The sequence below is a fragment of the Gastrolobium bilobum genome, unplaced genomic scaffold (assembly GCF_033153095.1).
Source record: "Gastrolobium bilobum isolate Gb01-03AN ecotype WA unplaced genomic scaffold, APGP_CSIRO_Gbil_v1 utg12063, whole genome shotgun sequence".
Taxonomy (NCBI): Eukaryota; Viridiplantae; Streptophyta; class Magnoliopsida; order Fabales; family Fabaceae; genus Gastrolobium; species Gastrolobium bilobum.
This window is the reverse complement of record NW_026899021.1, coordinates 203,207-218,776: the sequence shown is the minus strand read 5'-3', so window position 1 is coordinate 218,776 and position 15,570 is coordinate 203,207. Positions and strand designations below refer to the sequence as shown.

General features: G+C 34.6%; 1 protein-coding gene across 1 annotated transcript; it reads right to left on the bottom strand.

Moving 5' to 3' along the window:
* Positions 1-11,376: 11,376 nt before the first annotated feature.
* On the bottom strand, positions 11,377-15,133 carry LOC133286265 (laccase-7-like). The gene is made up of 6 exons (XM_061483659.1): positions 15,044-15,133; positions 14,579-14,730; positions 13,856-14,097; positions 13,557-13,682; positions 12,065-13,027; positions 11,377-11,507 (listed from the first exon to the last, which is right to left on the bottom strand). Exons 1-6 carry the CDS (start codon positions 15,131-15,133, stop codon positions 11,377-11,379), a joined length of 1,704 nt encoding a protein of 567 aa, XP_061339643.1.
* Between the last annotated feature and the right edge of the window lie 437 nt (positions 15,134-15,570).

The window sequence follows — 15,570 nt, the reverse complement described above, 5'->3', positions numbered from 1 at the left end:
CAAGAGAATAGGACCACGAAAAGCAAAAAACATCCAATGCTCTGAAACGCGGAAAACTTCGTACGGGTTGAAGAACCTTTTTTTGTTTTACATTATGATGTTACGAATTCCACTGAATAATTCATTGATTAATATATTATTGAAGACATACAAGCAACTCTTCAAAATTTGAACAGAAAACCTAGAGGAAGAGGCAGTATAACACAAACATGCATATCTGAAGAAAATAAATCAAAACAAGCGTACCAATAAGGAAAAAAATGAAAATGAAAATAAACCAAATAATGATGATGAATGTTGAGAAACCATATATAAATCCCCCTGACCCAGGTTCAAGCAGTATATTGAATATGCTTATGTAGGAATAGTAAGATACCCAACAAAGATTATTAAGATGATATGTCTAGGACACTAGAATAAAAAATCATAACCTGATACCAACATATATTTTAACAGGATCAAAGAACAAAGCAACTAACAAAATCAGTTCATGAAAAAAAAAAAAACACCAAGATTAGAATTTCTGAGTTACTCACAAAACGACTGTCTCCATGCATGAGAAAGGGAGAGAAGGGATAATATATACTCTGCAGTTAGCTATAGTGTTACGAACACAATAAATAAAAATAGGAAATTAGCTTTATTGAGGAAGCCTGACCTCAAATGGCTTTACTGAGGAAGCCTGACCTCTTGCACAGAGTGCCTTCTGGATAACTTTTTTAATCTGATATGATACTTTTATTCAAATACATAAAGGTTTAAATAGATAATACAAGACAACTTTAAAAATAACTATCCACTAACACTAAATAGGCTCCACTAATAGCCATGACCTATTCTTTAGGAAAGTTAAAATTCAAATAACTACAAACTACTTAAACAACCCAACAATTCAGAAATTAATAAAATAATAAAATAAAAAATCGTAACATTCCCCCCTAAAAATAACTCTTGTCCTCAAGAGTAAATTTAACATCAAGTAATTGAATCATCTTCAATATTCGCTTCTCCTTCACTTTTGTCCATCACTGCCTCTTTTGTCACTGCTTGGATGGTCAAAAATTGTTTGCAGCGATGGCCTAGAGTGAATGCATCATTACAGCGAAAAAGAGTCGAGCCGATTGAGGAGGCGCCACTGCCGGAAGATGCAACAGAAGATGCAACACCACTGGTGGGAGTGGATAAAGAGGAACAATTGGTGTTGCTGACTGTTATGGTTAATTTCACATTCTGAGCAGGAAAAATGATCTTCTGATTGTAGGCCTCATATAGTTTTTCAAGTCCAATAGCATATGAGAGGGTGTTAGGCATGTTAGCCACCAAGACGTCCAATTTGTTGGAGAATTGGGTGAACATCTCCTTTTGGACTGCGTCTTCCAAATTCTGAACGCGTTTGTCCATGCCTGAGCTCTGATACCAATTGTTACGAACACAATAAATAAAAATAGGAAATTGGCTTTATTGAGGAAGCCTGACCTCAAATGGCTTTACTGAGGAAGCCTGACCTCTTGCACAGAGTGCCTTCTGGATAACTTTTCTAATCTGATATGATATTTTTATTCAAATACATAAAGGTTTAAATAGATAATACAAAACAACTTTAAAAATAACTACCCACTAACACTAAATAGGCTCCACTAATAGTCATGACCTATTCTTTAGGAAAGTTAAAATTCAAATGACTACCAACTACTTAAACAACCCAACAATTCAGAAATTAATAAAATAATAAAATAAAAAATCGTAACATATAGTTGCAATGCTTATTATATAAAGCAAATTATATAAGGATTAGAATATACATTTAGTCATCAATCTTTTGAAAACATTCACTTTCATCCTTCATAAGGAAGAGTAAGCTGGATGAATTTTAGAGCAAATTTTCAGCAACTTGTTTCAAAAAAGGTCTCTGCTCATTCAATATCAATGTTCTATTCACCATAAGTTTTTTTAAATATTATATGATAATGAAACTTTAAGATAAAATGCTTTAGACGATGCAAGCCAAATTGAAATGAGAGAGCATGAAGATTAACTTTAAATCAGAAGGATTTAAGAGAAATAGAACACACATTGCATGGTCGTGTAAAATTAATACCTTCAAAAGTGAATTTACAGCAACATAGATCTCACTTCTAGCAGAATGTTCAATTAGGTAACTCACTCAAATTTAAATACTTCTTCAGCGGAGGGACTGCACATACCCTAATTCGGTGTCATTTTCCAGAGGTTCCCTTCACCAAACACATATCATAATTCAAAAGTCATTTAACATTGAATTTCCATTTAATAATTTATCTTGCCTCTGTTACATAGTATAGTAATGTTTCCAACGCTACAATTCTTTTAGATGCTTCTGCCACCTTCAAGGCAACTCTGCTTTTTTCTTTCTCCTTATCTACAAGTGTCAATGCTGCTTCTTCAGCTATTTTTCCTTCTCTACAGTTATGCCCTTAGAATAAACCTAATTGTTAATTGTGAGCAAAGCCAATAGGCATTATCACCTACTGCAAATATAGTCTAATGCACAAAAGTGTAGTCTTATGTACAATAAACTAAATGAGGCATAAATTTAACACACAATCAATTTATAATAATATTAATAAAGTCTAATGGTTTGGTGCGTACCTTAAACTCCTCCAAGTACTCCCCAGCCTCATCTCTGATCATCTCAGTTACACGTCCAAGTGGTTCGTTCCATGTATCCTCCGAAATTGCAAATGCCCCATCAGCTTTATATTCCCACACATACCTGAAAGTCCAATAATTTTCTAATGACTATGATGGGGTGGATTGCATAGAAAACATTCAAAACATTCTGGTAAATGGTGATCAAAAGGCAACATCAAGTGTAAGGAAGGCTTACTGCTTATCATCGTTATGTTTGCTAATGACTTCAACATAATCAGCCACAAGATACACAAAGTAGAAGCCAACTCCAAACTGCCCAATAAGATTAAGATCTTCACTTATCTGCATTTTCTTAACAAATGTTGCATGCATGGATAGTTCCAATAACACATTTCACTCCATATTAAAAATGGAAAATTCTTTCAGCAAAGACCACATTATAAAGATATACCTGAGGTTCTAGATTTTGCAATGGGCGCCAACTTCTTTATCAAATCCTCCTTTGTCATACCAATACCCCTGTCTCAAATGGAAAGGATTTTGTTTTCCTTGTCCAACTTAATCAGCCATTCATCAAACGCAGTAAAAAATTTTAGGTACAATTACAAAACAAACCATGTACACATAACAAATGATGGAAATACATTGAAACGTTAATCTCCAAAGTATACATGTTTGGTTTCTTCATCATAGTGGATTTTCTTATGAATCATTTAACTAGTTTAATTATCTTGTGGTTATTAAACTTTGTAATTAATCCCTCTCCAAAAGATAACACAGTCAAATATCAGAGAATAACATTAAGGGCAAACTTCTATTAGGTTGGGATATGGGAACTCCCCTGTTTATTTTCCATCTCAAATTGGGAGTTGAAGATTTGGCCCCTTTCTGTTCTCATACATTGCAAAGGAGGGAAGGCTGTTTTTTTTTAAAGAAGGTAATTCTCCCATTTAATATTGCTACCTACGAAAGCAAAGCATATATTGTAGTCAATAATTCCTACAAAAGGTAATTCAGTTTTGTTGGTCTATGTCTATCATTTAATATTGTAGTAAAATTTTAAAATTTTGGATTTCATTACCTGTCCCAAGGGATTTATTAAATAGTTACTTTTTATAAGTGCACCTTGCAAGGTTGCACTAAATTATAGGTGTTTCTCATAACAGTCATGAGGAGGTTAAATTATTTTTATGAAGAATGACAGAGGCAGGACCAGTGCTAATAAAATGTTATATTTAATAATTAACATTTTCTTAAAAATTCATTAAGTTATCTTGAATTAGTTTTTTATTTCTATGGTAAAATTAAATAAGAATATTTTATCAAGAATCAGATGCTACCTTCTCCAACAACCCAGAATGGTAGTGAAAGCTAGAAACACAACCTTTAGGTCACTCCCGGAATATATATTAGTCATATTTGCTATTGCTTTCAAATCAACATCAGGTGCCAAATCTTCTTTCGCTAAAATGACTCTCGGAAATTTTTTCTCTGTTTCAAGCATCTGACAAATTAACCATCAAACTACAAATTTAAAAAACCAGAAAAACTAATTAGTCAAGGGATTTAAAGAAGAAGAAAAAAGTGACTACTGCATAACATTTCGCTAAACCAAGCCTTTAATGGAAAATAAAATTCTTCTAGCATCAAAACAAAAATTAGGAGAGATGAAAATGACAGTTTACTTTTGCCGGGAAGAATCGTTGAGCTGGTTCACCATGAATCCATCATCGGAAATGGCGGAGGTGGCATCGATTTAGGTGCTGGAGAACATATGCGAAACCCTAAAGAGAGAAATCAAAGAAGAAATGATTAAATAGGAGATGAAAATGCGAAGAATGAATAAATCTAAAATGAGATTTTTCTTATATTGTTTCACGCAAGTAGATCCAAGCCTGAGAACAATAAACCTCTAAAATGCGAAGAATGAATGATTTTTTGCCGTATTAAATTTTTAATTGTAGTTCTATGGATAGTATTTATGAAAAATTCTGCATGTATTCCCGAATTTACCCAAAAAGTCAAAACCGACGTTATGATATCGCCAGCAAACCCCGAATTCGGCGTAGTGCTATATACTATCCATAATATATAATTTTTTTTTTTTTGCATGAAATAAATTTTTTTTCAACAACATAATAAAAGAATTTCCGATATATTATGAATGAAGAAACTCATTGTATTGATTGATAAAAAAAAAAAGTAAGTACAAAGTGCTAAGACTACTGCTATATATATCAGTGAGCCTATGTACATATCAGGAACAAAAAACTAACTGAATCTAACAAACTAGTTAACTTAGCATAAACAGAAATATAACTGACTAACTAATTATAACTAACTAACAGACTTGGCATTTATATGTTAATACCCCCCCTCAAGTTGGAAGGTGAATGTCCATGAGCCCCAACTTAGAGATAATGGAAAGGAAAGGAGAAGGATGCAAAGCTTTAGTCAGCACGTCAGCTAATTGATTAACAGTGGAGACAGGCAATAAATAAAGCAAACCATCTTGAATTTTCTCACGGATTATGTGGCAATCCAATTCAATGTGTTTGCTCCGCTCATGGAAGCTAGGATTATGAGCTAAGTATATTGCTGATTGGCTATCACAGTACACCGAAGCGGGCTTGGAAGGAGTAACACCAAGATCCTTTAATAGATAATGGACCCACTGCAACTCACATGCAATGCTGGCTAAAGCACGATACTCGGATTATGTGGAGGATCTAGAAACAGTCATTTTTTCTTTGATTTCCAAGATATAAGGGAGGAGCCAATGAAAACACACAAACCAGAGACAGATTTTCGGGTATCAACACAGCAACCCCAGTCGGCATCAGCAAAGCCTGAAACAGATAGCTCATTCTGGTTAGGAAAGAATAACCCTTTGCTAGGTGATCCTTTTATATAACGAAGAACTCTGGTTGCAGCTTGCATATGAGTATCCATTGGATTTGAGACATATTGGCTGAGCTGTTGTACAGTAAAGGAGAGATCAGGTCTTGTTGTAGTGAGGTACAACAATCGACCTATAAGTCTCCTATAGGAAGATGGATTAGAACATGGGGAACCTTGGACTCTTTGTAGCTTTCTCGATGGATCCATAGGGGTGGAACATGGTTTACAACCCAATAAGCCATTGTCAGATAATAATTCCAAAGCATATTTTCTCTGATTTATGATGATGCCAGCAGAAGATCGAGAGACTTCAATGCCAAGGAAAAACCGAAGAGAACCTAGGTCCTTTATGCGAAATTGAGCATCCAAATGTTTCTTAACATTGGATATTTCAGTAGAGTCATTCCCTGCCATGATTATATCATCGACATAGATAAGCAATGTTGTAAAGGATTCACCATGCCTCTTAGTGAATAAAGTATGATCAGCTGATGAAGAGGAGTAACCAAGAGTTTTGAGAGCCGTGGACAGCTTAGAAAACCATTGCCTACTTGCCTGCTTTAGGCCATATAGTGATTTCTCCAATTTACAGACTTGGCCAGGTGTACAAGCAGATATTCCAGGAGGAAGAATCATATAGACTTCCTCATTTAGATCACCATGCAAAAATGCATTGTTGACATCAAGTTGCTCTATAATCCATCCCTTTGCAGCTGCTACTGCCAACAAAATTCGAACCGAAGAAAGTTTTGCAACTGGTGAATAAGTGTCAAAAAAAATCAACACCCTCAAGTTGGGTGTAGCCTTTAGCCACAAGTCTGGCTTTGTAGCGTTCAATAGTCCCATCTGCTTTGTATTTAATTTTGGACACCCATTTACATCCAATGGGCTGTTTTCCTGTAGGGAGGTCAGTGAGAGTCTATGTCTTGTTTTGTTCAAGAGCTATGATTTCTGCATTCATAGCTTGCTGCCAACATTCATGCTTGACAGCCTCATTGTAGGTCTTAGGTTCAATGTTAGTGCTAATGTTTAAGCAATATTTGGTATATCTAGGAGAGCATTTATTAAAACAGACATATGAGGATATGGGATAAGGAGTAGTGTGCTTAGGATTAATACCTGAAGTTGTTGATGCTATAGCTGTAGAAGAAGGAAGATTGCAGTAGAAGTCATTGAGATAAGAAGGGGGACGTCTTAGACGATTTGGTCTGTTATTAGCAGTAGAGTTTTGTGGAGCAGAGGAATTGTTTGGGTCAACTGAAGAAACTGAAGGTGCACTTGGAACATTGTTGTTAGTCCATGATACAAAGAAAGGATCAGATGAATCATTTTGTAAATCAGAAACACGAGTGATATTGGGTTGTTCATTGGGCTTTGAAAAAGGAAATACAAAATCATGAAAAACAACATTTCTTGAAACACAAATTTTATGGGAAGACAAATCAAGAACAATATAACCCTTGGTTCCTTCTTTGAATCCCAGAAAAACACACTTGTAAGCACGATGTGAGAATTTTGTTCTATGGTTTAGTAGTGTATTTGCAAAACATAAACAACCAAAACTTTTTAGCTGTGTGAGAATTGGGGGTGATCCATACATTAATTCATATGGGGTTTTATTATTTAGGAGAGGAGTAGTGATACGATTGATTAAATGAACCGCATGTGAGATACAGAAAGACCATAGATTTAGAGGTAAGTGTGCTGGGAAAAGAAGGGATCTGGCAACATTTAACAAGTGTTGATGCTTACGTTCAACAATTCCATTTTGCTTAGGGGTTTCAACACAGGATGTTTGATGTAAAATGCCTTTGCTTTCATAGTATTTGGGCATGTCAAATTCAAGTCCATTATCACTGCGTATGGTCTTTACTGTGATATGAAACTGATTTTGAATTAAAACTATAAAATTTTGTAAATGCCTGCGAGTTTCATGTTTAGCTCGCATGAGTTTGATCCAGGTAAACCGAGAATAGCCATCTACTATTGTAAGGAAATAGCGGAAGCCATGTATACTGGGAGTTTTATATGGTCCCCAGATGTCTACATGAATAAGCTCAAAAGCATAAAAGGATTTTGCGATACTGGAAACATAAGGCAGTTTCCTTTGTTTAGAAAGATGACATATATCACAAGGAATTACAGAATCTGAAGGAAGAAAAGGAAATTTACATGACATGTGTTCCATGGTAGATGGAGAAATGTGTCCTAGACGTAAATGCCAAAGGGCAAATTTATTTGAAACAACTGACTTAAGACTATAAGTTGTCTTCAACTTATTCTTTGCTGGAACATCAATGACAAACAATCTGTCTTCTTCCTTAGCTATACCAATCATCCTCCTGGTATTCATCTGGAAAATCAAGCATTTGGAGTCAGTAAAGGTTAGGGAGCAAAGGGAAATATGAGAAAGTTTGCTAACAGATATTAAGTTTACTTGGAATTCAGGCACAAATAGTACATTGTAAAGTATAAGGCTATCTGTTAGGTGAATGGTTCCAGAATACTTGGCATACACTTTGGAACCATTTGGAAGGGTAATAGGGATAGGCTTAATCTGATTGATGCTATCAAAATGTGAAGAAATAGGGGTTATATGATCTGTGGTTCCAGTATCTATAACCCACCGAATATGGACATTACCTGTTTGTGGAGAAATCACATTGAAAGAATTAGATGTATTCACATTGAATGTTTCAGAAGGAGTTTGAGCAAGATTGGAGACATGTACATCATTAGGCTCATTCACTGGATGATGTTGCTGTCCAAGATTGGATTGTATCATATCCAAGATTATCTGATATTGAGTCTGAGAGAATACATCAGCATCATGTTTCATTTCCTGTTGTGGATCTTCAAATTCTCCCACTTCTTGAAATGCAAGATTAGCAGCTCGCATTGGGATATTTTGCTTGAAACCTTGTGGATAACCGTGCTTCTCAAAGCAAGTTTCCACAGTGTGGTTGGTCCTACCACAATAAGTGCAAAGTCTGTTAGCACGTCCTCTTCCACCATTATTTCGACCTCGGCAACGAAATGAATTATTGAAACCACCAACATTGTTTCCACCACGAGCATTGAAACCACCAGCAGTGGTACTACCATGAAAAGAACTGTTAAAGACTCTTTGAACTGCTGTATTTGTAAGGATCTTTGGTTCTTCATTGACATTCAGCTGTAATTCAGAGTTCAATTGTCTTTCTTGCTGACTAACTATTGAAAAAATTTCATTAACGGATGGCAGAGGTCGCATAAGCATGATTTGTGAACGAACATTGGAGAACTGATCATTCAGTCCTCTAAGAAATCTTATTGCTCGATCCTTTTTCTCTTCCTTCTCGTACACGAGTGGATATTCCACAGTTACAAGGAATAGCACAAGTGCAAGTAGGGAGAGGTTGTAAAGTTTCAAGTTCGTCCCAGAGACCTTTGATTTGAGTGTAGAAATCTGATATTGTTCTTTCTCCTTGATGAATTCTATAGATCTCTTCTTGAAGATCTGAAATGCGAAAAACATCAGCCTGCGAAAATCTTTGATACAGATCGTTCCAAACTTCCACAACATTTTCACTCCATAACACTGACTGCAGAATTGTGTCATTTATCGAACGATGGATCCAAGAGAGGATCATCACATTGCACCTTTGCCATGCATCATACATATCGTCTGTAGGATCAAGAACATTGATTGTGCCATCTAAAAAACAGAATTTATTCTTCGAACGCAACGCCATCTTTAATGCCCGAGACCAAGAATGATAATTCTTTCCATTAAGCTGAGTTGAAACAAGATTCGGCGTAGGATTCTCACTCGGATGTAAAAAGTATGGATTCGCTGGGTTTGTAAAGTAATCTGGAAGAGGATTAACATTTGCCATATTTCTATAGTGCAGAAACTAGCAAGAAACTGTAAGAAAGAAAAAGAAGATGAACCAGATGAATACCAGAGCTCATATGAGCTCTGATACCATATTATGAATGAAGAAACTCATTGTATTGATTGATAAAAAAAAAAGTAAGTACAAAGTGCTAAGGCTACTGCTATATATATCAGTGAGCCTATGTACAAATCAGGAACGAAAAACTAAGTGAATCTAACAAACTAGTTAACTTAGCATAAACAGAAATATAACTAACTAACTAATTATAACTGACTAACAGACTTGGCATTTATATGTTAATACGATATAAACATACTTACCAGTAAATTACCAAATACTGAGTAGAAAAATAGGTTGCTGCTTGTACCCAAAAAAGAAAAAAGAAAAATGCTGCTATTGCGGCGCTGTTCCGTTCCAGTCTCTCGAGTTGTACAATTTGTATTGTTTTTCTTCAGCGGCTCAGAACTTCAATTTATAACTACGTTTTCCCAAATCATATCACGTACGCCAATGACAGCGATGCTTTTACTGTTTTGTTTTTTTTTCCTTTTCTTTGTTTTTTTCAACACTTCAGAGTTCAGAACTGTTATTTATGGTCAAATATGCTTTTGGCTACATCTTTTATTGTTTCACTTCATGTATTTTGCTTCAATTGGGCCAACTACTTATATACCTCTGGCTTGATATTGGGCCATGGGCTTTGTGATGTAATCTTTTTCAACGCTATTTTTTGGAACAAACACTACGGAAAAATGGCTTCTATTCTTACTGTTAATTATCCACAATTTAAAAACGAAGCCAATCCTGGAAAGTAAATTATATGTTCTAGGGAAATAAAATAAGAATCAAAATGAGAAGACACTAAAAAAAATAATGTTATCAAACTCGAATCGGTCATTAACTCAGTTAGGGCATTAGATCAATGGATTACTAATTCAACTAGTGGATAGTTCAAATGCTTGAATTAAATGTATATAATAAAATATAATAAATACGAAAATAGAAGAATTATAGCTAATAAATATAGTTGGTTTAATGATAAATATTGTAATCTATAATCCACATGTTTAGATCTAAATTTCATTGGTGGTATTTTTCAAGCATTTTATTCAAAATTTCACAAAATTGGTATTTTTAAAAAATCAATGCGGGTGTAACACCGGTTGAACCAGGTTCAAGACCAGTTCACTCATTTTATATCGAATCAAATGTATAATCGATCTAATACTTAAACCGGACCAATTGCGGGAGTGATTTACTAGCCAATTGGTCACATCGGCCAGGTAAGATCAGTTTTTATAACACAACTAAAAAAATGCAGGTATTAGGTTCTTGTGTGGGTTTCAGACTCATGAGATGATTTGGAAAAAGATTTTTAATGGGTCAACCTGATCCATTGTATTCCGACCCGCCCCAACTCAAAAACTTTGACCGTAATTGCACCGCTTCAATATTAGAACTAATGATTTTTTTCTGTTCTATTTGTCAATTTGTGCCACGTAATGACAACATATTGCAAATAAAGATGGAAATAATTTACAATTCTTTTGGTACTGGAAATAATTTAGTTTGACTATAAAATAAAATAATATGATTATTAATGGTTATATCGTGATTCTTACATATCTAGAGCAATTTGTCGTAATCATATTATAGACGTGTATTGTCGTTTACAGAATAATTTAAGCCGGAATAGATGCCCACTTTTTTCTTTCTCCAAAACTATATTAAATAAAGCAACTATATATGTGGAAAGGTAAGAGGAAGAGGGAAATTTGGTGGAAGATGCCAATCAACTTAGTTTGTAATACATTTTGCATCTCTCCTTCCATTGCATGTGTGAGTAGAAAAAAATATTTTCTACTTGAAATTTATATGATTTTACTGATTAAACTATTTAAAGGGAAAAAAAAAAGGAGTTGGCGATGTTTTCTTATAAATACAGCTGCATTCTGGCACATAGCTAACATTTAGGTAGATCAGGAGGTGGTGGAGGGAGAGAAGTTGAAGGAGTTGGTCCATTCTCAACCTCGAATGCCGTGTTCAGTCCCCATAACATATGATCTTCCACATGACAATGCACAAACCATACTCCTATAAAAATAATGAACATATTAGCACCCTATCTCAATCCGATTTTAAGATTTACATGAGCAATTATTTATAGATAAATTAACAGTTTTTTTATTTTATTTTATTTTTTTAACTCTCTATCTTAATATTATCCTTTATTTGTTTATATACAATTTAGATGGTATCATATGATGAGATTATGTTACATAAGAAATATAATCCCAAAATTAGCTGATTAAAACTAATGTTACATCTAGTCATTGTTTAATTTTAATTTAGAGTAAAGTCCATTTTGTGTACTCAACAAAAATTACATGACCTATTTTAATTCTTCAGAAGAAAAAAAATTGATTTGTGGTTCTTCTAAAATTCAAAATAAACTCAGTTAGTCGAAATCGTGGTCCCTCTGACATTCAAAGAAAATCCATGTTAATCTCTCAAAAGGACTAACATAGATCTATTTTGAATTTCAGAAGAATCACGAGTCGATTTTTTATTCCAATAAGATTAAATTGGCTCCGTACTATTTATTGAGGATCTAGAAGATACTTTACTATTTAATTTATTACTAATTTTACCTGGATTGTCTGCTTGGAATCTGATGACAGCCCACCCTCCTGCAGGCACAGCAATTGTGTTGCGTCTTTGAGGATTCACCAAATTATACTTGGCTTTGTCTCTGTTGGAATTGAAATTCCCAAACCCTTGAGCCAAAACATGGAAATTAAAACCATGAATGTGCATGGGATGGCTTTGCGCATTCAAAATGGCTGTATTTTGATACACAATCTCCACCGTTGAATTAAACTTGAGTTTCTTCACCTTGGTTGATTTTGGAGCAAATAAAAGGTTCGGGTTCAAACTGATTTTGGGGTTTGTGAAATCAAAAACCACTGGAGGGTTGTCAGGGAAATCTGAAGTGTACACACCACTCACGTTGTGAAAGAATGCCTCCATTATAGAGAACCCTCTCCCAATGGGAAGCACAAAGGACTCGTTGTTCATGCTTGAAGAGAATTTCTGTTGGAGTGCACCTTGACACGTGGCATTCGCGGGACACCTTTGTATGTTTACGTTAACGGTGATGAACATGTGCTCATCCACCTCAAGTGGGACAGGGACCCAATGTGGGCCCCCCACCAAGCCAGTTATGTTACTGAAGAATTTGTGAGCTGTTGGCGTGTCGTTGAAGGGTGGTAGTGCTACCTTCACAGGCTTCGATGATGTTTTGTCACCGTGGTAAACGACAATGCCCCGAGTTGTCGTCTTATCAAAGAGCGGCAGCGGTTCGCCAACAACGTAAGGAGAAGCAGCCATGTAGTATGAACCTATGGGTTGGTCAGCTTTTAAAAGCACATCAGCGCTCTGGCCAGGGGCTATGACAATGACGTCGGTTACATATTTTTTCGTGTATGTAGCATCAACAGCAACAACTGTGAACTTGTGATTGGCTATCTTGAAGAAAAGATTGTTATTGAGTGCAGCGTTGACCATTCGTAACAAGTACGTCTTTCCTCGCTTCACCCTTAGTTTGTATGTCTCTGAATTATGTTCAAAATATCATAAATGTACACAGATAGACCTTTTTATTAAAATTAAAAAAAAAAACTAATAAAAATTTAAGTAAAATTAAATACCGATATTTTACTAAAATCAGAGAAAAATTACCAATTTTTTTCGAGAATTTTCGTGAGAGACTTTTTACCTTTTTTTGAAACATTAGAGAGACCATATTTTAAGTGTTAAATAAATGAATACGTCAGATAACATTTTTTTCATGATCGTCATCACATCTAATTATAAGGATATGATATGATATTTAATTTTTTTATACCTATTCAACTCACTCCTTTTCAATACTATTGGATCAGACTCACCACAAACCTTCACTCTTTTTCTCATTTTTGTAAATTCTAAATCAACAGTGTTAGAGTGGAATAAGTAGAGTAGACATAAAAAAAAAAGTAGACATAATATAATATCCCCTAATTAAAAATGCAATTATGCTTGAAAAGTAGGAGATTGTAAGTGTAATTATATGCATTAGTGTTTAATAAGGTAAATACATACGATTTTGAGAACAATTGAAGAGATCACCGGGCAAACCATTGATGGTGAAGGCATCAGATATTCTTAAGCCGCCGGTGGCAAGTATTTGGGTCACAATATCCATAATATTACCGTTAAACCAATCACCTGTATTTAAATAAATAAAAAATTAAAAAATATATATTTTTCTTGTCGTGGAATTTATTACTATATTTTCAAGTAATTGCAAATTTAATAATTATATTCAGAGGTTTGACTTATCATGTGAACGGGGAAATAATATGTCAAAAAGATAAGACAAGGTCAGCAGAAGTTAATACCTAATATTATTGGAACTTGCTTGTAAGGTTTAGGAAATGGAAATCGACCCGAACGAGGGCGAATAATGAAAACACCATGAACTGTGGCACGTAAAAAAGACGTGTGAGCATGCCACCATAATGTTCCTTCTTGATCTGTCACGTTGAATTTATGGGTATAATTTTTTCCTGGACTAATTGGGCATTGAGTTATATATTCAGGACCATCTGCCCAGGCAGTAAAGAGCTGACGTACTCCATGCCTACATACATAGTTCAAAAAATTCATCACCAATTAGTCATTAGTTAAAAAAAGTATCAAAATATCTAGTGCAGGTGCTAATATTACGAAAGATGGAGGATGTATATTTACCCTTCATAAATTATACAGTCTACCTTGAATAATAATAAAAAATAAGGGGGAGAATCAGTTTATAATTTTTTTTGCAAATTACATCATATATTCCTGAAAATACATAGTGTACCTTCGTGTATTTCTAAAAATATATAATGTAATTTGTAAGAATTTTTAAACAAAAAATTTGTAAATATAATCCCCTTCAAAAATTAATAACAAAATATATGTCGCGTCCAATGACATCAGGAATAAGAAATAATAGGTGATGAACCATTAATTTTGATTTGAAAAAAAGAAGAAGAAAAGATAAAGAAAAAAAATAGTAATCATTGATATGATCACGTGAGGTAAAATTATGAGAAAATAACTTTATCCAAAATGTTTACCAATGAATGGTGATATTGTAGGGTGACTTGTTGAATACGTGAACAATCACAGTATCACCTTCCCTGACACTTATCGTTGGGCCAGGGAAAAGTCCATTGACTGTGACAATCACTTGCTCTTTGCACAAACGTTTGATAGTCTTGTTTTGCACCTGCAACAACACGTACGTGAAATTTCAATAATATAATAATATCATTAAGTACTGGGCAGAAAATATAGACATTTATAATTTTATTTTATTTTTTAAGATGTATACTAGCTAGATGACAATTTTATGTCACAACGTGATATTGTGTGAGAAAGGGTCGTTGCTACCAAGTATATTGCAAGTGGTTAGGTAGGTGGGTAGTTGAGTAGAGTAACGATCGGTCAATAAACAAACAGTACAAAAACAAGAAAACAAGAAGAAGAAAAAAAATAAAATAGAGATGCTAAGGTATCGACTCAAATGGTAGCCAAATTACATTGAAAGTATGTTCCACTGTAGCAGCAGAAGCCAAGGAAGAAGCTAGAAGAGAAAAAGCACATGCTAGCCAAAACACGAAAAGCTTCATGTTGAAGTGGCGAAACAAGAGAAAAATAGAAGGTGGAAGCTTTCTCTGAAATCAAGTGATGAGACTATATATAGCTGTGAGAAACTACACCTAGATATTTTGGTTAGTTACTGGATGTGTAGACCAGTTTGTTTTCCTGGTTCTACAACACGGGTTTCATGCACATAAAGACCTGTTTGTGTGTTCTGTAGGCAAGGTTGTGTGGATCCTATATATGGAGTCAGTGGTGCTCACTGTTTCCATGATTTCGTGTTTACTTAGTAATTATTGGTTAAAATAATAACAATACAATCGTCGTCGCTGATATATTATTTGTCAATTAAAGCTGCATCATCCTTTGGCAGAAAGTCTAGTTATCTTGGTTTGGTCACGTGGACACCCCACAAAGAAAACGACAAGTCAAAAACTCAGAATCATAAGCATGGCAGACTTTTTCA